At 38.2% G+C, this 25,797-nt stretch overlaps 1 protein-coding gene across 2 annotated transcripts; it reads left to right on the top strand.

Moving 5' to 3' along the window:
- The first annotated feature begins 45 nt into the window (after positions 1-45).
- Positions 46-19,573, top strand: LOC119787367 (ubiquitin-conjugating enzyme E2 Q2-like). Of its 2 annotated transcripts, none has more exons than XM_038291189.1 (13): positions 46-289; positions 7,436-7,540; positions 11,189-11,311; positions 11,402-11,458; positions 11,546-11,695; positions 13,645-13,729; positions 16,377-16,437; positions 16,506-16,596; positions 16,705-16,763; positions 16,925-16,973; positions 17,064-17,159; positions 19,242-19,308; positions 19,383-19,573. In XM_038291189.1, the coding sequence occupies exons 1-13, from the start codon at positions 131-133 to the stop codon at positions 19,412-19,414; spliced, it is 1,134 nt and encodes a 377-aa protein (XP_038147117.1). In that variant the 5' UTR covers positions 46-130; the 3' UTR covers positions 19,415-19,573. The 2 variants fall into 2 exon arrangements, with proteins under 2 accessions (XP_038147117.1, XP_038147116.1); XM_038291188.1 differs by having other exon boundaries at positions 48-289; positions 11,543-11,695.
- The last annotated feature ends 6,224 nt before the right edge of the window (positions 19,574-25,797 follow it).

Raw genomic sequence — 25,797 nt, 5'->3', positions numbered from 1 at the left:
CTGGCGGCTCTTTGTTGTTGTTCTCACGCTAACATGCGAGATCCGCGGAGCTGCGTCCGCCGCCCGCGCGCTCTCATTCCGCCCTGACTTCCCCTCCGCCAGCGGCCTGCTGCTTTGAGATGAACAGAAGATGTCGGTTTCGGGGCTAAAGGCCGAGTTGAAGTTTCTGGAGTCGATTTTTGACCCAAATCACGAGCGGTTCCGAATCATAGACTGGAAACCCGATGAGCTAAGCTGCCAGTTCAATGTAACGAGAGAAAAGCTGCTGATCATCCACTGCAACATCACGGTGAGTTTGAGGCCAGCTCTGCGTTACAAGCTAGCGACTAACATCTGAAACCATCCAACCAGCCCGTGTTTACAAGCGCAGCTAAGCACTAACTGCTCGATATTGTTTGTTTTCTAACCAGAAAGGTGTTTAATTAAAATATACACTGTGATTTAAACAGATAATTCCGTAAAAGTGTTTAATTCACTTTTTTTAAATACAGATAGTGCTACTAAAACCTGCGCTGCGGTAGCTTCTGCTAGCATAACTGAAAGTAGTTAGCTCCACTGTTAGCCAAAATAACTGCGTTACCACTTAAAAACACTGCTCACAGTTTTACAACTTTTTTTAATGAAATGGATTTTGTGGGATTAATAAATCAAACTATAAATGATTTTAGAGAACATTTTAATGTCGTTGTAACCAGATGTAACGTAGGCTACACAGGCGGTTTAATGGAATGTTGTTTTCTACCTTTCCAGCAAATAGACTGATCCCATTATTAGCCAACTTTTTGGCACGTAATAAAGCGGGTATGTTAATCCGACACTTTAACTTAATCGGAAACGATTTGGCGTGCAATCTCACGATGATACGGGACAGGTTTTTTATGTGCTTATTTGACACAAAGGAAGAGACTCACAGCGCGTCACCAATTATTAAATCACTTAATTATTTTCCTAGGTTATTGTTTTATTGAGTGACTTTCACAGTAAATGCTCCTTAAATCCTAGAAGCAAAGATGACAGATGCAGGGACTTCATGTACCCGTTGTCACGACGACAGTTGTTGTTTTTTTTTGTGGGCTTCAGGTAGCACAGATGAAGCTCTTTGACATCCTGACCACATCCTTCTCTCTCTGCACAAACAAGCACTTCAGCTTTTGCTCGTTTTTTTTGGGGACACAAACTGACTTGTTTTCCGATCAAAGGTGGATGCAGCTCCTTTTATTCACTGAAGCACAGCACAATGGTGGAGACTTTCGCAAGGAAAAGGTGGAGCTTTAGCTTGTGTTAGACCAGGTTTGCTGGGAGCTCCCAGAGGTAATTGTTTGTACAAAAGCATAGCTAGGATATTGTTTATTACAGTTGTCATGGTAGCAGATAAAATTGAATTATTAAACTATATATTGCACGAATTTATTAATAAAAACAAGTGGAGGCATAACACCGTATATGCACTAAAACTCTTTCACATAGAGGTCTGAAACCACATAGAAAAAAACAAAACATAAAATGATCAAAGACATATCAACATACTCATGTAAAATAAATAAAGAATTGTGAAATTAGAAAAAACATAATACATACTATGGGTTTCAAACCCTTTCCGTCCATCTAAAAGAAACAGATTGCTTAATACATGGTAGCAGATGAAATTGAGTTGTTAAACAATTGGATGTTTAAAGAACTAAAATTATATATAGTGCATGAATTTATTAATAAGAACAAGTGGAGTCATAACACTATTTGCTTATAGAATATAAGCATTAAAATTCTTTCACATGGAGGTCTGAAATGTGCTTGTTTTTTATGTTAATGAATGAACCACATAGAAATAAAAACAAAATTATCAAAGACATATCAATATGCCCATGCAAAATAAATACAGAATTATGAAATAAGAAAAAAAACATAATACAGACTATTAAAAAAACACTAATCCCTGTCTATTTAAATAAAATAGATTGCTTAATATTAGAAAAGGCTTCTTGGTGACTATCAAACCTCTTTATGTGTCTTAAAAATGTTTTCTAATGCTTTTAGGTTTACCTTAAAACAGGTTGGTTGTTATTCGCAAACCAAGCATTAATCACTGGGTAACATTTATGTCTTAGTTCTGCCCACCAGTTTTTTTTTGTTTTTTTTTTCACTACCTGATTTTATTGCAGTGATGATTCTGCACCGGATGATATTGCGATCATAGATTTGCAATGTATTGTGTAAACCTTATGTTTGCTCAATACAAGGCTGTCATGGCATTTCCTTAATGTTAAAATGTTCAAGTTTTCTTTTATTTGACATTTTTGCTCCTTCAAACCTTTAGAGCTGATCAGAAGTGGTAAAATCTGCTGTGTAATCAAGCACATTTCCAGGTTTCAGTTTTCAGGCCTTATTTAGAGATCATCTGGCAGAGCTGTAAACACATTATTTTTAACAATCAATATGACTGATGTCTCATTTAGTATGGCGTAGTATTAGGGCCAGGCTAGAGATTTTTTTATTTTGTGAATAAAGTGGTAACATTAAGAGAATAAAGTTGTAATATTAGGAGAATGAAGTCATCAAACCACAACCTGTTTCAGAAAGAAAGCTTGGAGCTCCGCCCAGCAGATGACAGCCGACCAGCTCCACCAATCAGCAACCAGAGTCCACTTTGACATCCTGCCCAGTTTGATGCTGCTGCTAAAAGATTTCCTGATTTGTCAAACCGATGCTAAAGTATAACTTCACACGATGCTCCACATTCCTCATTTTAGGGAAGAAAGTGATTCTTGGAGGAGTTGTTATAAAATACAATTTTATTCTCTTAATTTTACGACTTTATTCTCGCAATGTTAAGACTTTATTCTCATAATTTTATTACTTTATCCTCATAATGTTAGAACTTTATTCACGAAATGTTACAACTTTATTCTCAATTTTATTAATTTATTCTCATAATGTTACGACTTTATTCATGTAATTTTACGACTTTATTCTCGCAATGTTACGACTTTATTCTCATAATATTATGACTTTAATATCATAATTTTATTACTTTATCCTCATAATGTTAGAACTTTATTCATGTAATTTTACGACTTTATTCTCGCAATGTTACGACTTTATTCTCATAATATTATGACTTTAATATCATAATTTTATTACTTTATTCTCTTGATGTTCAGACTTTCTTCTCATAATTTTATGACTATTCTTGTTACGACTTTATTCTCTTAATTTTACAACTTTGTAGTAATTTTACAACTTTATTATTGAAATAGAAAAAACAAATCTCTAGCCTGGTGCTAATAATCCTTCGTACATTTAGGTCTAACTATTGACTTCTTTTGTTTCCACACAACCAGTGAAATCTTTGCTAAGATGTTTCTTCTTCCTTAAATATATTGTAAAAATAAATATAGAAATATAGAACTATTAATCTGACGTTGGAGAAATTAACTCTGTGTTTAGCCCCTCCCCTTGGGGAGCAGTGGGCTGCCATCGTGTAGCGCCTGCGGAGCAGTGTAGGTTTAAGGGTCTTGCTCAGGGACCCAGAGTGGGAGTCTGTGTGGATCAGACCAGATATTTGCAACCTTCTCAGAGTAAAGCCTGTTGCTCTAACCACTAGGCCAACACTCCCCCATGTAAGGAAGGATATTATAACCGAAATGTAATTAATATTTTCTGTAAAAGTTGTTTGTGTGGCTTTGAAGAGGCTGTCATTATTCCTAAAGCTTAACAAAATATTCTAGATTGATAAATGTGTGTGTATTTGCAATCGAGAGGCTGACTTACTGCATTCAGTTCATTAGAAAGGCTGTAATTATTGTTTTATTACAGAGAATTGTCACCAAAACTGTGGAAACAGACTCCTAAATGATTAACTCAGTTTATATTTAAACGCCCCCTCTGTCATTTTAACTGAAACATGTCTTCATTAGAGGAGGCATGTTGTGACCTATTTCTTCAGCCAGCTAGCCTACCTCCACCATCTCAGTCACTCTTCGGTCTCATTTTTTCCTTTTCCGTTGATCATCATCAGCACCTCAAACAAAGCACTCTGAAGTAACACCAATGTGTGGGTAATTGTGAGGACTGTAGGCATTTTCCTGTGTCAATAGATTGGTTTTTAAGGTTCTGATGGGGTGACTGAAAGTAAATTGTATGTCATCAAGGCAAAATTAAATATGGCTGCAATGATAGTGGAGTATTTTTGATATTCAACTCTAAACTACATCATATATGTTTCCTTTTTTATGCTTTACAGAAAAGCAGAAGAGGTAAATATCTCTATAACTCGAGCATTTAAGAGACCTTGTAGGAAGGATCTGTTCCTCTCATATTAAGTATGACCTTTATTATTTTATTCTTTCAGAAGTAAAAATAAAGTTTAAAGAGCACTATTATCTTAAAGATGTCCTGATCAGATATTATTATTGGAAATCATTTGTGAATCAGCCACAAAAAAGGAATAAAAAGAATATCGGAGTATATTGGCATGCATCTAAAATATCTGATAAAAGCAAGCTGATAGAAACACTCCGCTTCTATCTGGCCCTGTTTAACGTTTATATAACCTATTGGTTAATGATAAATTGAACAGTTATTCTCATGCATGTTGTTATTGAATATTGTTTTCTGCTTGAATAATAATTTATAAAACCTTTCTAATATTCTCCAAGATGATTGATAAAAGTTTGCAGAATTCAGTGACAAAGATTTCCCCTTATTTTGTCCAATTAAGTCAGGATAGAATCAAACAGAACAGAAATTCCTCTTAATGTCTAACTCTGGGAAGCTTTAAGTGTTACAGTAGCAAAATAAGAACACTGGGGGGGAAAAAACTTAGAGCTATACATAAAACTTAAGCATATATTAAAACATGGCCACCATCTTTAAAAATAAATTGTATAGCATAAGAGGGGGAAAAATCTCAACAACAAAAAAACCTTGCTGCTGTTAATGGATGGCATGCTAACGTATAAATGAGAAATGTCTGAGTTAAAAATAGAAAACTAATAATCAGCAGCTGGTTTACAGAAGGCTGGAAAAACTATAAATAAACAGAATTTTAGAAATACTAAAAATGGTTCAAATCTGTCCAGATAATGACATAGATTTACCAAAAACACTTAAATAGCAGATTAGAGACAGTAGGCTAAGCATGAGAAAAATAATAAGATAATAAAGATACTGTGATCGGAAACACTTATCAGATTAGCAAAGATTAATAAGTCATTACAGAGGTTGGTAGGAAGGATCTGCAATAGCGCTCCTTTATGCACCCAGCAGTCTTTCACGGATGGAGATTTCCAGCTCTGCACTAAAGCTATATACGTGTTTGACATCCTTCTGGTGCTTTATTTAAAAGTAAATGAGCTTTAAAACAGTGTGTCAGAATAAAAACGGGAAATTTCAGATTAGAGACTGTCTCTGACTTTAGAAAACTGTAGATCCGTGGTCAGATATAAGCATATACAAGTTAGTGCTGTCTTGTCAGAATAAACAGAGGATTGCTGAAACTACAAATCTAATTGAAATGTCAGAGCTAGTTATTCATGCTCAAAGGTGTTATTTCTCTGCAGCGTGACGAGGACGAATCATTTTTTTCAGTGGGCGGCTGTGTGCTGAGATATTGGATTTAAAATTACTCACAGCCATGATGTAAACATTCACTAGGTTGATGTAAATGTGACATTTTTACTTCAACCCAGAATTTTGGTGGCTTGAAATCTCTATGTGCCCTGAAACCCAAAACGAACACAATATTCAGTCATCTTTAGCACAAAAAAAGCCTCACTGAAACTATTGTGTATCTGCATTTTGTCTCAGAGGTTTGTAAAATAACCAAACACGGCATCTTACTCCTTCATATGTATACTTTAATACAAGCAGGTGATCTCCTTCTTTGGGCCTCAGCAGAATTGAATTACAGGTTTATTACTAAAAACGCAAATTTTCTGGTTATCAACGTTCCGCAGTAATAAACCTGTAATTCAATTCAGTTTATTTCTATAGCTCCAATTCACATCATGTCATCTCAGGTCACTTTCCAGTTCACCAGATCATCCAGTCAGATTGATTCAAAGTTTTCTATCTAAGGAAAACCAGCTGATTGCATCGACTCATTGACTCTTCAGCAATCCCTCACACTAAGCATGCTTGTAGCGACAGTGGAGAGGAAAAACTCCCTTTGAACAGGAAGAAACCTACAGCAGAACCAGGCTCAGTGTGAGCGGCCATCTGCTGAGGCCCACTGGGGTTCAAGGAGACAGAAGCAGACACGGTGGCATAGTTTAAGCTTTAACTGGTTTTAAGCTCTGTATAAAATCTGCTTTAAGGCACCATTTGCTATCCAGTTATTTATCAATTATTTCAAAAAGTAATAGACAGATTAATCAATAAGCAAAATAATTGTTAGGTGCAGCTAGTGATGGGTCCAGCAATGCCGATGTGTGGATCCCATAGAGCAAAACACTGTATCGGTGAGCGTGTCATGTGACCGATACAGGAGTTGTTTCTAACTGACTGACTCATTAAACTGTGTTTCTGTCAACATGATGCATCTGCTTAAAGAAGTGTCTCATTTTCTGTGTATTATCATTAAAATTATCAAGAATTTTGAAGCAGCCTAAAAGGAACATAAACGTTTCAGCCGTTGCGTTTTTATTTTAATTTTCTCGTTGTGTCATCCTGTTTCGCTCAGTTATCACCTAACTTATCTGAATTAAAGTTCATTTCAAATCGACTCTTAGTTTACTTACTGTTTTTACTGTACTTTGGTTTAAAAATATGATTTAAATCCTAGTCAACAAGTATCCTCATTCGCATGTTCCCCTAAATTTTCACATTATATGTTTACATTATTTTTTTGCTGCATCTAAAATATCAAGGATTTTTAAAATTTAAACTTAGACATGAAATAATACAATATAACCTACAATAACTTTAATTGTGTCTTTGTCAGGTCAGTAAATAAATTTAGTTTAGTCTGTCAAATAAGCCCGCCTGTAGTGTCTCTAAAGGTCCAGCAGGTGTCAGTATTCTGTGAGACGATATCAATGCAGCATCAGTTTGGCTTCATGATCCCATCACTAGTTGCAGCCCTAATCATATGCCCTGTTTACCGTAATTGTGGTTCTAATTTGTGTCAGGAGGTTTTTAGGAAATGGGGAAGATTGATAACCTGATCAATCAATCAAAAAAAATTATATACCACCTGCTCGTGGATGTTGTTTTAAGTATTTACCTATAGTGCAGTGAGTAGCTGATAAGAATTTGGTTTCAAAGTATTTCAAAACTGTTGTAAATTATTCCCTGTGTGGGTTAGAAGTAGATATTGGCAGATTCCTCCTTTTCATATCAGGAAAAAGTTTCCACCAAATGACCAAAACTGAAATGGTGTGCTGTGGAGAAAATGACCAGCAGCAACTGAACTCGTCTCCTATCTCCTCTCTTACAGGAGTCCTACCCCTCAACACCCCCGATATGGTTTGTTGACTCCGATGATCCCAGCCTGGCTGAAGTTTTGGAGCGCTTGGAGGATGTCAGAAAAGGCAGCACCTTGGTACGTCGATTAACCAAGGATCCTCCTCAGAGGAGAAAATCTCTATTTTTATTTTATTTTCATTACATATTTGCCACCTGCTTTGAACCACTAAGCTCATAGCTTAACACTAGAACTCCCAAGGCTGTCATTTTGACGGCTCTGAGATTTTAAAGGGAAATAACTTTATTTACATTAATCCCATGCTGCTCATACTCACTGACTTTTTCTTTTTCTGTATTTCCTTCATTTTCACCTAGTTTTTTATTAAAATAAAAATGTAAAATGATAAATATGGTTATTTTATCTCGATCTGATCTTGACAGCTGTATCAGCGTTAGCTCTTTGAATGATACGGAAAAATGGCTTTCAGAAAAAAATCTGACAGCGAAACAGGCTTTATAAATGCTTCACAATATTGATGATAGCGATTCGGGTGGAGAGGGAGAGCGATGAGGAGCACTGGGTGGGAAGCAGCTCAGATTCTGACATGATTATCCCCCACCCCCGGCAAAACGCAGACATATCAGTCTGATCAGATGGTTATAAAGTATTCTGTAAAACAGGGGTGACCAATAAAAAAAAATCAGCGGAGTCCAAATAAATAAAATCATCAACCAGTGAAGGTCCGGAGACATCTTTTATTATAATCTTTCACTTTAAACAGAATTTAACACTGGAATAAAATGAGGTGTTTATGCATCCATGATTTACAGTGAATGTTTTTAAATAAATAAAAAAAAAAGAAAATGTTTCAATTTTAAAATCTAAAATGTTTTTGGAAGTAGAGAACAACAATCGTTCAGTTTGGTATATAGACAATTTCCTGATTCCCATATTTTCAAACACCTGAACTGATCATTTGTTCTTTTCTTTCTTTTTTCTGTCTTAATGTTGGCAGTGGGCTTTAGGCTGCCCTGCAAGGCTTTAAACTAGGGCTGCAACTAACGATTATTTTAAAAATTGATTAATCGGCCGATTATTTTTTCGATTAATCGATGAATCGGACAAAAAATATTTTTTATATTTTATACTCTTTATTCCAAAATAAACATTTTAGACAGAACAAACAAGCACAAAAGTACAGGTTCCTCATTAACTGTACTGGTGCAATATGAAAAATAAATGTTTGTGTTAAAACTACGCAAACTTACATGAGAAATGTAGCTGTACATCCACAAAATATAGGCTACTTTGTTTCATAAAGCGCAAAAAAAGACATTTTTGTTTTTAAAAGCCTCTAAGGGGTTCAAACAATAGGCCCCCCCATTTCAACAAATGAGGTTTTTTTAGACTAGAAGAGTTCTGCCTTTTAAGACAGGAAAGTATAGCAGTTAAAGTTGCTACTTGAGAAAATACTGAACCATAGAGATAAAAATAGCCCTGTGATTCAAATTATAAATTGTATTTGGAATAAAAATGAGAGAACTAGGGGTGCTAAAAAACACATCCTCCAAAGACAGATATTTACATGGGAATGTGGCAGATAATTAATTGACATATTACTGATCTTGCTGGATTTTATTCTGCTTTACTTCCATAAATTGCAGGATCTTCTTTACTTTATCTTTGCCAGAAGATTTAAACTTTAAAAGCCTTGCCCTCATAATTTACAAGTTAATTTATTTATAAAGTAAATATAAATTCTGCTTAAGCTAATTCAAATTAACTTAAAAGTAAAATAAGTAGCCAACCTTATCACTGTCTGTAACCTACTAACACGGTAAGGAAAGCATCAGATGAGCTACCTGAGAAACTAACGTTACGTTTCTCCACTTTAAAACCAAACAAACATGGTGGTTTACAAAAATTGCATGTTACGACTTTTTCACTTTACAAAGCGCAGGCTATTTTAATTATTGTGATCAATTTGCGCCGTCAATCCCGCCGCATGCGCGCTTCATTTGCAGTCTGGACGCTGAGGGTAAACATCCTGTGGCTCTGACTGCAGCGCTGAGAGGGACTCCTGCGGGAGAACGGGGTTGGGATGGGGGAGGCGCCCCACGGCAGAGTAGGAACGATACATGCTTTCACGTAAGAGTCTCCAAAAGCCGCCAGTGACACCGTAAAAAGTCGCCAGATTTGTCGCTAGTCGCTTTTTTGAAAAATAGTCGCTGGAGGGGTCTGAAAAGTCGCTGAGTTGGCAACACTGCACCTGCAGCGCTGACTCGCTCTGCCGTATTTTTTCTTCTTCCCCCGTTTCAGTCAAGTGGATGTGATGACGGCGGCGGCGGATGACACATTAATCGCGCGACACAACTAATCGATGATAAAATTCGTTGCCAACACTTTTAAAAGTCGATTTTTTCGATTTTATCGATTCGTTGTTGCAGCCCTACTTTAAACCTGGGTTTAACCGCAGACTAAGCCATTCTCAAGCACATATCAAGGAGCTCATTTTGAGCCTGGATCCAGATTTATTGTTGATTCTGTTCATGGTGGAGAATCCTGCTTCACAGCAGCAGGTTGAGCCAAACATCCTCTAAATGTGCAGGGTCATCTTTGAGCACGCCATTTCACTTTTCTTTCACCAGTTCACCGCAGTTCTTCCAGCAGTCTACACTTTCTCTGCTCTCTTTTTCTCATGGTCTTCTCCTTCTTTCCCATCGCCCGGCTTGCCACAGGTTTGCCTGCTGGGTCTAAAAGTAGCAGCAGCAGCAACCCAGACTGACAGCTCATTGGCTCATTTGGATCACGTGCAGCCTGGAGCCGGACGTTACGGAGAGCTTTACTGTATTAACAGGAGAAGCAGCGCTAGAGAAGTTAGACACTGTCGTCTGATAACATGTAATAATTTATAAATGTTTTAAATAAGGTTGGGTCCAGATCCGGACCGCGGTCCGCTAATCCCTGACCTCTGCCGACCTCTGGCTGTATTTTACGATCTCCTGGACACAGCAGCTTTAAACGCGTTTGTTTAGTTCAGAAGCTGTTTGAACGTCACCGTCTCACGCAGAGATTTTATCCTTGAACTGGTAAAACGTTGCATGCCAAACACATGTGCTCCGCAAGTTACCAACCCCTCCGCAGCTGAAGATTAGCTTCAGCGAGGCAAAGAAAACACTCATATTATGTTTGTCATAAATGTGAAAAGGTGGTGTGAGGGAAATGTTCAGGGGGACTCAATCAGTTTCTGTAAATAAAATTGTAATTTCAAACTTTGAACCTGTGTATTAAAACACTCTTATTTATTTTATTGATTTATTTTGAATACAAATTTAGAACACAAATACTAATAGCTTACAACACAGCCTTTAAAGAATATATATATATAGGCCTGTTTTAAGGTTTACATATCCACAATGAGTTTATATCGCACACTAGAACCATTTGTCGATGACATCATCACTACTAATGCGTTCCATTGGGAAAAATGTCAGCCGTCAAATTGACGGCCAGTGGGAGTTCTAGTATCAGAATTTTGGGAGTCCTAGTGTTAATAACATCTTGGAAAATATCGAAAATGTTGTTTTTATCAACAAATTAATTATTCCGATCTGAACCACTTCTGTTTAGATAGTGTTTTAAATTTGGATAAATATCAAAAAGCAGGAAAGCAGAATGATCTTCCCACCATAATAACTGCCTCTAACCTTTCCTGTATGTCTGATTATATAAACCGGTTATTGTCCATTTCTTAATATCGTGTTCTTTTCCTGAACTCTCCAGCTGCTTCAGCAGTTGAAGCGGCTTATTTGTGATCTGTGTCGGCTTTACAATCTGCCACAACATCCTGATGTGGAAATGCTGGACCAGCCTCTACCCGCTTGCCCAATCACACAAGAGCGTAAGGTAGGCCCAGAAACCCAGAGCTCTGTGCCTGCTTTCCTCCACATAATAAAGACACTATTTGTTAACTTATGGTGTTTAACTCTACAACAGCATGGGCCAACAGATGAGGTGACCTCTGAAGAGGAAGAGGAGGAGGAAATGGGAGAGGTTTCTGACTGTTTTATCAAATTCTGCTTTTGAAATGCTTGTTTACTGAGGCCGATTTCCTAACTTGCTTTTAATGTGTCGCAGCAGGACATAGATCTGGACCAAGACCAGGACCTCTATGACATGAAAGAAGAGGAGCCCCCAGAGGGAAAGAAATCTGAAGATGATGGAATAGAAAAAGAAAATCTTGCCATCTTGGAGAAAATACGTAAAAACCAGAGACAAGATCACTTGAATGTGAGTGCCTCTTAGGCAACGTTCACACCGCAGCCTGAAGTGACCCAAATCCGATTTTTTTTTTCGCCCCATATGCGACCTGGATCTGAGCTTTTCATGGCTGTCTGATAGGGATGGGACGATTTATGAAAACCGTCCGAACCGTTCGGTTCGACTGTCTCGGTTCGGTTCGCGTGTGTTGCGTTCGGTTCATGCGCTGCTCCTTTTTCTCATAGGCGAAGCGTTTACACTCCAGACCAGAAGGTGGCGGTACTGCGACCAAAGCCAACCACCAGTAGTAAACAAGAATAAGAAGAAGCGAAGCAGCTTAGCCGGGTGTAGCAGAAAAAAATCAGTTGTTGTGGAGAATTGTGTGGGTATGGCGAGTGGGAAAGAACAGGAGTTGGAAGACGCGCCAGCAGCACTTTATAGGTCTGCTGTATGGGACCACTTTGCATTTAGAGTGACCTACGATGACGGCGGAAAGAAAGTTGTGGATAAAAGTGAAACAGTGTGCAATCATTGTGCAACACGTTTTGTTTATGCTAACAGCAACACGACCAACATGTCATGCTAACCCCGAAATCCCTCATACTCCGTCAGCAACCCCCGTTCCGCTGCGCTCCAGACCGGCTGCACAAAGCAAAGCCTACAGCCTCCACTGAGGCTCCCGTCCGCTCCGCTCTGAGTTCCTTGGAGATCGTAGAGAGCATGCGTGAGATGATTAAATTCAAAGCAGCAAAACATACGGAAATGATCCAGGGTTTCCGCGGATCATTTAAAATAATTACAATCCATTATTTTTTGGGTGATTTTTTTCATTAATTTCATCAATTTTATGGGATTTCGGTGTAACAATCAACATATACCGAATCGAACCGAAAACCGTGACCACGAAACCGTGAATCGAACCGAACCGTGGATTTTGTGAACCGTTCCACCCCTACTGTCTCAACAACACAGATCCGATTTTTTCCTCTGCGACTAAAGCCGCTTGGCTCTGTGGTCCTGAATCCGATTAGATTCTGATCTTTTCAAATGTGACCTGTGTCTGAACGGCCAGGCCGCATCATCCGACCTGAACGCCATTAATACCCGACAAAGGTCACTATTCTGCGTCTTGCTACGCAGAAGCAGCAAGAAAAACAACAGCCGTGAAAGACAATGATGCGGAGAGCAGTATTTATGTTTAACCATCTTGAAAAGATTGTGTTTTTATGAATGGGAAAGATCGCTAGATGCGCTCCGACACTACCATGCATGTTTACCTCCATAAACACAGAGAACGCTGGCCTGTGATGTCATTGCGTCCTCTACTGCGCATGTGGGGCACTTCATTGTATGACTGCAGTTCACACAGATCACATTCAAGTCGCATATATTTGGGAATATGAAAGGCAACCCAAAAAAATTGGATTTCACAAAAAGATCGGAATTGAGCATCAAGGCCTGCAGTGTGACCGTAGAACTGCAGGGACCAAAGTCCGATTTTTTTTCTTTTTTTTTTTTTTTTCTTGACCCATATGCGATCTGGTTCTGATATTTTCATGGCAGTCTGAACAACACAGATCAGATTTTTTTGCAATGGGACTCAGGCCACTAGTCTCTGTGGTCCTGAATCGAATTTGAATCTGATCTTAAATGCGACCTGTGTCTGAACGGCCAGGTCGCATTCATCCGACCTGAACGCCACTTGTGTTGTATGACTGCAGTTCACACAGGAGATCACATACAAGTTACATAAATTTGAAAATGTGAACGGCAAAGCAAAAAAAAAAATCGAAATTGAGCATCAAGCCCTGCAGTGTGAACGTAGCTTTAGTGACTCTTACTGATACTCTTTATGTTTATAGAGTGTTTTAGAGCTGGCAGTTTCTTTTTGTGTTTCATATTCCTGTATATTCTCACCCATACACTGGACACTGGCATATTCTGGAAACTTTTAATTTACCAGCTGTATATTTTTGCAGGGTGCGGTGTCTGGCTCGGTGCAAGCCTCAGATCGCTTAATGAAGGAACTCAGGGAGATCTACAGGTCACAGAGTTACAAGACGGGTAAAGACGGGGATCATTCTCTTAAGCTCCTGTCACACCTTGACTATTTAGACCATCGCTTGCCTGACGTACGAAAAGTCTGACAAAAACGCTGGCATACGTTGGATAAGTTATGGGTACGTTGTGTATAAGTTATGAGCCCGCTGGCACACGTCAACATAAGGTGAGTACGTCAAGAAATATTGAGCATGCTCAAAATATCCCGCCGTATTCCAGCGTCTGCCATCAGTTCCAGGTTCAGTGTCAGTTCCTCATCAGTCGTGGCGTCTAGCTTATCCTAAACCTCTGAGTAACTTGTTCGTAACTTATTCAGAACTTCTCTCCAACACATATCAAAGTATCTCCAGACAAGCGCTGAACGTGTTTCTACCTTCCAGCTACTGTGTAATGGCGTATTGGCAGCGTTTTGGTATAAAGGGGGTTCACAGGAGGACACCGTCAGTTCTCCTCCAGACTTCATCCCCATCACTGTAAATAAAACTGTAACTTCAAACTTTGAACCTGCGTATTAAAACATCCTTATTTATTTTGCATACAAATTTAGACCACAAATAATAATAGCATAAAACAGAAGCCTTTAAAGAATATATATTAGACCAGTTTTAAGGTTTACATATCCACAATGTGAAGGAAAATCAGTCCTGCGCATGCGCCAAAACATGTACATCAGAGTTTCCATGAATAATTTAACTACGGTACTGAAATTACTTATTTCTATCCTTAACTCACTAAAGAATGCTAGTACACATTGTCAAAGAACGTTTTATGACTTTTGTGAGACAATTTTTATGCTATTTACATTTTCTTCGTTAAACTGCTTCTCTGACGTCATCATGGGACACGACCAAAGCAGTCCAGCAAAATATGATTAAACCATGTTTATCTGCATTTTAGTTTCTTTCTTTAAAATGTGCACTATATTGCGTAAGGTATGACATGTCCATAAAACTTAAAAAGACTAGATTTATGTTTAAATCCGAAGCTGTCAGGTCTAAGCACCTAAAACATCATACATACATGCAGGGAAAGAAAGAAAGCACAGAGACAATTAATTTAGTTTTACTCACTCTGCAGTCCCAGCATTCTGCTCGCTATTTATTAGAAATCAGGGGTCTCTTGTTACAATAGCTGAGGCTGCTCTAGAAATGAGAAACAACATGATTTGCAGTCTCAGTAAACATCCTATAAATTTCAGGGTTCAGTCAAAGTTTAAGCGGTTGAAGCTGTTCACCAAAGTTCAGCAGGTCGAGTGCTGCACGTAAATCAATCACAAACTTCCCAAAAGCAAGTTCACAAATCACAGTATACGTCAGAAAAGGTGGCTGTGAACACATGCACATAGCACACAGCTTTATACATGATAACACTACACAGATACATTTATATACAATTATTCTAACAAAAGCCCAAAAAGTTAGCCACTGGATGTAGTATACGACAGAAAGAATTTTAAGGCATTTATTTTCTCAGGAAATACATTATTATCCTTTAATTGATAATATTTTAGAACTATTTAGGTCTTTTTAACAAAATAAAATCAAGGACAACCCGGGTGTATGTGTGGATGCGCAAATGAGCTGATGGCGCAGAACGGATGGTGCTTCCAGGACGGATCGGGTAGTGACAACGCCCACGACCGACAGACTTCCTGGCAGACATGATGCTGAATCTGGTACAACTGCGAACCTGTCTTTCTTTTCCTTTTTGTTTCTTCTTTTTTTTGGGGGGGGGGGGGGTCGTGTCGTGCGATAAACAGCAGCTAGGTTAAAGGAATAGTACACCCAAAACATGATTAGCCTTAATTTTCTACTCACCCCCATGCTGAACAACACTCTGGTGTACTTTTTTGATATCTCAAATGCATCTGGAGATCTGGGAGGCTTCTTGCTGTCTGCTGACATTCAAATAATGGAGGTCTATGGCGCCCGAGGCAGAAAGGTCCATAAAAGTCCACAAAAAACGTGTCAATATTCCTCCATACTGCTCGTCCAATGTATTCCAAGTGTCCTGAGTGGGTAGCGTCCAGAATTTACTCGAAACGAAGTCATTTAGAATGTTTTTAGAGCATAAACAGTAGTGTATAGGATTTCCTGAAAGCGCTTCACAAGTCTACGGAAACCGCGGCAGACCAAACCAGACGAAAGTGCGCATTCAGCTCGGCAAAGAAGCAGACAGCAAGAAGCCTCCCAGATCTCCAGATGCATTTGAGATATCAAAAAAGTACTCCAGAGTGTTGTTCAGCATGGGGGTGAGTAGAAAATGAAGGCTAATCATGTTTTGGGTGTACTATTCCTTTAATATTGCGATTAAAGAAATCTTTTCATGCAGACAGAATGCCTCCAGGCGCGTCGTTTCAAATCATGCTTAAGCAACTTTAACTGATGCGTCAGCATCATTTCATGGGCATTACGCTGCCGTGCGTCATGGATAAGTAAGGCTGTTGTTGGATATAAGTTCTGGAGTCGTTATAAATACTTTATGTATACGCCCAAAATTGAGAGTTCAGAGTACGCCAGCGCTTTTTTAGAAGATTCTGGAACGTCAGGCGTAGGCTGGAGAAATCAGCAAGGTGTGACAGGGCCATTACTGCGGTTTTCAATTTTACAACGGATGAAATAAACCATTCATTTTTTTCTCCTTTCTTTAGGTATTTATTCAGTCGAACTAGTCAGTGACAGCCTTTATGAATGGCACGTCAAGTTAAGGAAGTAAGTTCTACTTCTGGCCACCAAAGGTCCAGTCTTATCTGTTGGATCTAACTCTGGTTTCTTTTCAGGGTAGATCCCGATAGTCCATTGCATAGCGACTTGCAGGTTTTAAAAGAAAAGGAAGGAATGGACTTCATTCTGCTCAATTTCTCTTATAAAGTGAGTCAAAGCTTTATATTTTGTTCTTTGGGAAAATTCACTTTTTTTTTTCTTTTTACAAAACTGACATTTTTGTTTGTTTTTCTTGTTTTTTTATGGCATCAACAGGATAATTTTCCTTTTGACCCTCCTTTTGTACGGGTTGTGTCTCCTGTGCTCTCTGGGGGGTAAGTGTGCCGTGATCTTCACCTCCTTGATCCCTCATCAAACAGCACTGCTTTCCATACTTCTGAAGCCCAAACCTTTACTGTTGCTTTATTTATGCTATTAACTACAGATTCTTAAAAAAAAATCTTAATGAATATTATCAATGATGTTTGTTTTCTAGTTATGTCCTTGGAGGAGGAGCATTGTGCATGGAACTTCTCACAAAACAGGTACGTATACCGAGTCCCACTCAGTGTTTGGGAGATTTATCTGTAGTAGGAAGCTGGATTGATAAGTTTGTGTCCATGTTGTGCTTACAGGGCTGGAGCAGTGCCTACTCAATAGAATCTGTCATTATGCAGATAAATGCAACTCTGGTTAAAGGCAAAGCCAGAGTCCAGTTTGGAGCCAATAAGGTATCGTGTCCTCCGAGGTTTTTTAGAGAACTTAAGTGAGCAAATTTCAAGGAAAGCAGAAGAGCTGAGGTGTTTGAAGCAATGGTTGCTTAGTAAAGTTTAGAAAAGTGCTACGAAAACTGCTAATAGAACTGCTGTTAAAAGTGCTGTAGATTTTAGAAAAACGAATCCAGCAAGCTTTATTTTTGAACATAAACAACCATGCCTCTCCCTTCAGACCACGCCTCGAACCACGCCTTCAAAACGCATGAACGCGCACGCTGTCTGCAGGGCGTCGCTGATCTGGGAGCTGGCAGGGAGTCAGACACAGCACTGCTGATGCAGAGCGCTATGATCACTCCTCTGAAACAGTTTATTATCCCATGACCTCTGCCAACACCCGGCAAGCATTCGAAGCAGAGCCAGTAGCAACAAATGCTGACCTGGAAACACCTGGAATCAGCTCGGCAAACCCAGCTAGTTCAACATTAGATCTTGGGGGGCTGTCATCGGGGTCAGTTAGCTTAACCCTAGCAGCTCTACTACAGCACAGAAGTTACCAAATGATCTTGGCAACAAGCACTGCTGTCCTAAGCAGCCTTTTCTTCCAGATTTTCCTTTAAGATTGTTTGGAAAGCCTAAACAAGCCTTTTCCACGTACCACTACAACAAGTACTGTTAGCTTGAATACTCGGTTTACTCGCTTACTTCTGCGCTAGGTAATGCTACGTTCACACCTAAAGCAGCAGGAGCAGCTGGTTTAGATGAAAGTCAATGGTTGACACGCATCAAGGCGCAGCAAAATGTTCCGCAGTGCATCGTGAGCTGCTAAGCATTTGATGCACGGAACGCGCTGCAAACGCAGCAGCTGCTGGAGTTGGAAAAATTAGCTGCTGGACGCGCTGCATCAACCAATCGGAGAAGCTGATCTGGGAGCTGGCAGGGAGACAGACACAGTACTGCTGATGCAGAGCGCTATGATCACTCCTCTGAAACTGTTTATTAACGCCTAAATTAACTTAAAATGTCAAAATCTGCCGGCAAAATATGTTCGCTTTTATTATACTGGTGCCTGCAGTTTGGATTATTTAGATGAAAAACACCTTCCAGCCGCCGCGGTGAACCACGAGGAGGCGACCCGGCCAGAGGCTGCTGTTGGGATTCCTAGTGAGAGCGCACTGCCGGTGTACGGGAGTCTGAGCGGCTCCGACAGAAATAATCTTTGAAGGCAGGATGGTAATCTGGATGAACTGACTGCACAGATTAAGTTTTCAGGAGGACTTTCTCACTTCAAAATAGATTCAAACTACTTTTTACCCACGGATCACAGCAAATATAGCTGCCATTGTTCCAGGCAAAGAAAGGATAGCGTAGCTCCGCCCAACACGCATCAGACCCACTTTTTCCATCATACAGCTAGATGCAAAGCAAAGATTCTTCAGCCGCAAGTCAGAACTAAACTGGTACAAGCATAAAAAATGAAGCAGCACAAGCATTTCTGCTGCTCTTGCTGGTTTAGGTGTGAACTTAGCATAACGGTGGCTAGCTTCCAGCCATGGCATCCTGCACGAGCATTGGGTCGATTCATGTGTCAGGGTACGCACACAGGGGGGAGGGACAAGCAGACGACCATGATTGACATGTCAGGATCCAATAGCGGACAACAGACCGTCTTTTGTCGGGTTATTGTTGGTGTTATTCATCGATTTCTCACTGTAGCGAGGAGCGTTTAATTTACTTTCACTTCCAGACCTTCTATTCACTGCTTGCTAAGCGGCTGTGGGCAGATCTTTAAGCCGCATGGTAAAAAAAATGCATCAGAAAAGATCTCCTACTGCACCTTTAAGGCAGAACACACCGTGGTCGTGGCGTTTAGCGAGTCAGTGGGGACTGAGTGACTATTTGAAGCCTGGTTTATGCTCAGTAACCCGGTCGTCTGCGTGTGTGTCACTGTTAACTCAGATATTTCCTGTTTGGTATCTATTTCTGACATTTTAAATTGAAAAATCTTCCTGGATGAGAAGAGAAACGTCTTCAAACTTGGAAACAAAGTCCAGTGGATTGATTTTTCTGATTCTAACGCGATTGTCATTTGTGTTTTAGAACCAGTACAATCTTGCCAGAGCACAACAGTCGTACAAATCCCTCGTGCAGATTCACGAAAAGAACGGTATGTTGATGTTTAAAAGAAGTAAAAATTTGGATAAACTTTTGTGAAACGTGCTAATTTTGCTCTGGTTGCAGGCTGGTACACACCCCCTAAAGAGGATGGATAAGGAGCGGCTCCCCCGCTATGCACTGGGAACACGTCTTTGGGTCATCTTGTTTTCTTCAGAATATTTTCCCGCTCTGACTTACTGGGAATTTATCATCTTTCTCATAGAAACCATCTCGCTGCCTCATCTGACAAGTATTCTCTGGCCAAGCTCTGGAAAAGACTTTTTTTTTTTATTCTCCTCCCCTAATTGTTTCAGTGAGGAGAATCTGAGAGGAACATTTCTAAACCATCTCTTGTTTTGGGGGGGAAAAAAGGAGGAAACAAAGATTTCTCCTCCCCTTTAGATGTGGGGGAAATAATTTTCTTTAGCTGCTTTAGCGAAGTGGACCCCACAGTGAGTGACCCTCTGTCTAAATGCCGTTTTTTTGTTTTTTAAAGATCAAAACCGAAGCTCTTGAAGTCGCACCTCATTGCACCAGTTTTTAAATTGACTGTGATTTGATTTTTATTTTTTTTCTTCTTCTGGAGATTAACAGGTACATAAATGCAATATTGTTTTAGACATTATTTGACTTATTTTTTTGTTATTTGAACAGCCTAGATGTTATATGGTAAATGTTGGAAGCATATCTTAAACCCGAGAAGCTTCTCTGCGTCCCTCAGCCTTTTTTCTTTTCTTCAAAATTCATGAAATAAGGAATCAAAAAGGTTTTACTGTTGTTGAAATAAAGATCAGCTGATCAGCCAGTGGTGAAAGGAAAGCTCAGATGTGAGGAGAAGATACTTTAACAGAAGGTTTCGTTCTGACAGGTTTTATTTTTAAATCTGAAGGGCTGGTTTTGCCTTATTTTTAGTGTTGCTGGCAGACTTCTGTTTTTTTTTTTTGCTGTGAAGGTTTGATGCCCAAACGAAGTCCTTTCTGCTCAAAGTTAACAGCATGTGTCACATCTGACAGCGGTCCCTTCCTCTGAGCTGTATAAACAAACAGACAAAGTGTGGCTATTAGACAGGTCCGTTCACGTGGTTCAGTCTGAATATTTCCATTTCGCTTCCCTCTCTCCAACTGTCAGACTAATTACATTTTCAAGATGTTTTTTTTTTTTTTTTTTTTATCCTCCTTTCGGCTCTGACCTTCATAGCAATCGGACCACTTTTAGCAGAAATAAAGGACTCTAGATCTATGTGCCCCTTGAGCCGCTCTGCAGCCGGATTTTTGTACCTACATATTTCCATTTACTCCCCACCTACATCCCGTTTTTCCTCCCCTGTAAACAAACCTTAGTGTATGACTTTATCATTTGTTGTAGGTTCATCATTTTTATGAATTAAAGCTAAAAATGGTCATTAAAGTGATTCAATCTGATGTCTAATGTCATTTAATTTCATATTGTGTCTTTAAATTTAGACTGGCAGTCCATCCACTTTTATTTTAGTTCTGATCTCAGTTTATACTATTACATTTTATACAATTTTAACTCTTAATTGAGCCTCTAAGCCACCTACATTCTAGTTATTGGAGTTATTAAACTACATTTCTTTGAGTAGACTATAGACAATTGTAGAAAACTACTTTGAAATGACAAAAGCAGCCCAAATATCTCCTCCTTTACCGATTTTTTTCCCGATCTTTGGCCTCTCTGGTCTGATTCTTAATCACTGCCTGTGTAGGAACATCCTTAGCTTCTGTTTAATAGCCACACCTTGTCGATCAATCAATCAATCACAGCCTTTCTGGATCTTGGCCGATCTTATTCTCCAGTCTCTAGCTAAATGCCTACGACGTTTGTTTTTGGAGTCATAAAGGAAACTGCGTTATTGTGATGGAGAAGGAAGACTGACATTAAAACTCCAACATTTTGATCCTAATGATGCAAAGCGCCGCAGCACGCCACAGGTGTCCATCCCCTTAGCACAGGACGCACACTGTATCTGTCGATCTGATGGTTCTTTTGCAGGTTATTTGTTCGAACCGTCTGCAAAAGTATGTCTTCAAGGCAACTCAGGTAACCAGTGATTCCTATAAGGAGGTTCATGCGTGTTTGTGTTGAGTTATCTGGGTTTTAAATGGACTAATGTTTGCCCTCCTTATCAAGTAAGATGTCATTCAAAACAACCAGGATTTTAGAAATACTTTATTTTTGTCGGATTTAGGCAATGAAAGCTGAGGACCCAAACAGAAGTGGGAATTCTGCAGAATTATCTTTTTAATATTGACTTTATTTACTCCTAGCTTCAGTGAGTTATGAAAAGTTTCCATATCGTTTGCATATCTGGCAAGGATGTTTTTGAGGACGCGCTCTAGGAACAAGTTAACTTAATATTTTCAGTTCAGGAAAGAAACGCATATTTTTCCCTCCATGCTCTGTTACATTTGTTGGAAGCTTTTCTTGCATTTCTGGCACAAACTATCCATTTATAATCCCACAAGGGGTGCTGGTGTCCATCTCCATCAAAAACATCCATTCACTGACACTAAGGAGGATGTAGAGAAGCCAATTAACCTAACAGTCGTGTTTTTGGACTGTGGGAGGCTTTTGGACATGCAGGGAGAACATGCAAACGACCCTCGGCCGGGAATGGAACCCACTGCACCACTGAGCAGCCCAAATATTTAACTATTTACACCCAAAATCTTTTGCTCCTTTACTAACAATATTTGCTGTAAGAACTTTATTAATCAGAAAGAATATCTCTAAAAAAAAAAAGGCCAGATATTGAAGAGCTGAAGTTGACCTCCATGAAGTGATGACATCATCATTCTTCTCCACTTGGACTGTCTGTTGGAAAACATCCGTTTATCTCAGTTGTTTAATTCTTTTACCAACAAAGGAAATAATTAGTCATTGCTTTTAGCTCACCCCATTTGTTTTTTTTTTTTGTTTCAGTTTCCATTTGAAGATATTTTGACCATGTACAGTAATTTGTAAACTTGCATCAAGTTTATGAATAAAGAATTTTAAAATATTTGCTGTTTTTTTTTAATCTATGTTCATAACAGGTATTTCTATTAAAGAGTCCAAATGAATTTACGGAAGAGGATTATGGCCAGTGAAAAAAATTAAAACAGATTTTTTTTATTTTTAGTATCAGTTTCAGTTTATGAGAAAAAAGTCAGAATTCTGACTTTTTTTCTCTCACAATTTTCTGACTTTAATCTCAGAATTCTGACGGCTAACAAACATGTTAGATTTTATAATTTTGTATTTAATTAATGATTTAGAGCAGAGGTCTTCAACAGGGGGGCCGCAACCCCTAGGGGGTCCACAGAGGTACTGCATGGGGGTCGCGAAAGATTTAGTTGATTAAGATTTTCTTCTATATTCCCCCCCTGCAATTGTTTCCACTAATTGCAATGTCTTCAAAACATACTGTAGTAAACAGATAAATGGAGGCAGAAGATGTCTTTCAGTCATCAATGCTCACATTCAGCGACACCCAGGAGTTCTTTCAAGCTGGACACCGTTTCATTCACAACACCTGTCCCATCAACCAGGAATCAGAATCAGGAATACTCTAATAATCCCAATATAACATAATTTCATACGATATATATAATTAGGGGGTCCCCGCTCCATCTCGCCATCAGTTCGGGGGCCCTTGGCCTAGAAAACGTTAAAGACCTCTGATTTAGATTTTTTTTTTTTTTTTTTTTACTGAAAATGAACATTTAAGGAACTTTTTAATACTTCTTGAGAACTTTTAAGTAGATTTTATAATTTTGTATTCAATTAATATAATTTTTTTACTGAAACCTTTTGCAAGTTTATGCAAACATTGTTGGTGATGCACAGGTGGAAAAACAGACATGAAATCAGGAGAGCATTAAAAAAAATTATTCTGACATAAAAAAAAAAATCAAAAATAGTTTCATATTACGGAAGCGCATTAGGGCCACTGGAAAAAAAAAAAAAGTTAACTGATTTTTAAATTTTATTTCAGTTTAACATGGGAAAAAAGTCAGAATTCTGACTTTTTTCTCAGAATTCTGACTTTCTGACAGCTAACAAACATGTTAGCATCAAGCTGTAGCCATGTCTGTTTTAGAGACTAAACTAGCTCTCTTGTTTTAATCACCTTCTGCTCTTCCATTAATGATATAGCATCACCAGGGATCCCACTGGACCTTGTTTTGTTTATATTCTTAATGAATTCAGAGGGAATCATTTAATCGTCCAAAACAAAACATTTTACCCCAGTAAAATGCTTACCCCACTTATATAGGGAGTTTTTCCTCTCCACTGTCCCTACAAGCATGCTTAGTAAGAGCGATTGCTGAAGAGTCGATGCAATCATGTTAAATGGCATCCATAGAAAATAGTAAAAAGGTGACAAACACTTTTTTAAGTGTTTGTCACTTAAAACACTTAAAAAAAAGTGACCAAAAAACAAATTTTGTGATCACTTGTCTTTTGGGGAAAAAATAAAAAAGCAACGAAATGATGAAACAAGTTTTAAACCCGCGCTTCCCTTCTGCTTTAACTCTGACTCATCAACTAGATTTTAACATTTTGTATTTAATTAATGATTTAGTTTTTTTTTTTTTTGTTTTTTTTTTACTGAAAATAAACATTTAAGGAACTTTGTAAATAGGAACTTTTAAGTAGATTTTATAATTTTGTATTTAATATAACCTTTTTACTGAAACCTTTTGCAAGTTTATGCAAACATTGTTGGTGATGCACAGGTGGAAAAACAGACATCAAATCAGGAGAGCATAAAGAAAAGAAATAATTCTGACATAAAAAAAAAAATCAAAAATAGTTCCATTATGTTACGGAAGAGCATTAGGGCCACTGGAAAAAAAAAAGTTAACTGATTTTTATTTTTTTTTCAATTTAACATGGGAAGAGTCAGAATTCTGACTTTTCTCTCAGAATTCTGCCAGCTAACAAACACGTTAGCATCAAGCCGTAGCCATGTCTGTTTTATAGATTAGCTCTTTTGTTTTAATCACCTTCTGCTCTTCCATTAATGATATAGATTCACCAGGGACGCCTCTGGACCTTGTTTTGTTTATATTCTTACTAAATTCAGAGGGAATCATTTAATCGTCCAAAACAAAACATTTTACCCCAGTAAAATGCTTACCCCACTTATATAGGGAGTTTTTCCTCTCCACTGTCGCTACAAGCATGCTTAGTGTCAGCGATTGCTGAAGAGTTGATGCAATCATGTTAAATGGCATCCTTAGAAAATAGTAAAAAGGTGACAAACACTTTTTTAAGTGTTTGTCACTTAAAACACTTTAATAAAAAGTGACCAAAAAACAAATTTTTCCAAAAAAACAAACTTTGTGATCACTTGTCTTTTGTGGAAAAAATTAAAAAGCAACGAAATGATGAAACAAGTTTTAAACCCGCGCTTCCCTTCTGCTTTAACTCTGACTCATCAACTGTATTTAATTAATGATTTAAAGCTTTTTTTTTTTTTTTTTACTGAAAATAAACATTTAAGGAACTTTGTGAATAGGAACTTTTAAGTAGATTATATAATTTTGTATTTAATTAATATAAATTTTTTACTGAAACCTTTTGCAAGTTTATGCAAACATTGTTGGTGATGCACAGGTGGAAAAACAGACATCAAATCAGGAGAGCATAAAGAAAAGAAATAATTCTGACATTAAAAAAAAATCAAAAATAGTTTCATTACGTCGACCATTTCTATCCAAAATGAATTATTTGTTTAAACTTTACTAATGTTTTTCTTTTTTGTCAACTGGAATAAATAACCATCTTGCATTTACTCAGAAAATAAAAAGCCGGCTGAAACAAGAACAATTTAATTTCTATCAGGACCAAATAATACAAAAGTAATACACACAAAAAAATGTGTTCCTCATTTACGTCACTTAAGGAGACGAGGCCTCCTCAAACATTTATTTCATCTAAGTACAGCATGTCTTTATCCATGGCAAATATTTACCTCCATAAATATTCAGGACTACTTATGATACATGATAATACATTTCATAGAACATACAGTACAGTAAAGGTGGGAAACATGGGAAATGGTTTCCAGAAGCTTTGATACAGCCACACCGAATGCAGAGTGACGCCTTTCAGGAGTTTGCAGTCGCTAAGACATAAGTAATTCACTGCTAATTTCCCTAACAAACTGCTTACATCAGTGCAATGTTTTACATTTACCGTATAGGAAACTAAAAACAAAGGATGAGCAGATGTGCAGTGCAATTTACAGATCAATAACTACTTCATGTGCCTCTGCTGGTGAAACATTTTTTCTGCAGTCGCATAATAAAATCAATCCCCTTTAAAACAGTTTTTTTTATTTTTTATTTTATAATCCTCTCAAACTAAGACAATATAATATCCGAAGAAGCCAGTTTATGTTCAATCTGACTAGATTCTGTCTATAGAAGTATTGCTTGACTGTAAATCCAACTTCTGGTGTTGAGAAAAGAATTATAATTAAAGCAAA

Source organism: Cyprinodon tularosa, unplaced genomic scaffold (genome assembly GCF_016077235.1).
Source record: "Cyprinodon tularosa strain WSP-4 unplaced genomic scaffold, ASM1607723v1 ctg296, whole genome shotgun sequence".
Lineage (NCBI taxonomy): Eukaryota > Metazoa > Chordata > Actinopteri > Cyprinodontiformes > Cyprinodontidae > Cyprinodon > Cyprinodon tularosa.
This window is presented reverse-complemented; position numbering and strand designations above follow the sequence as displayed.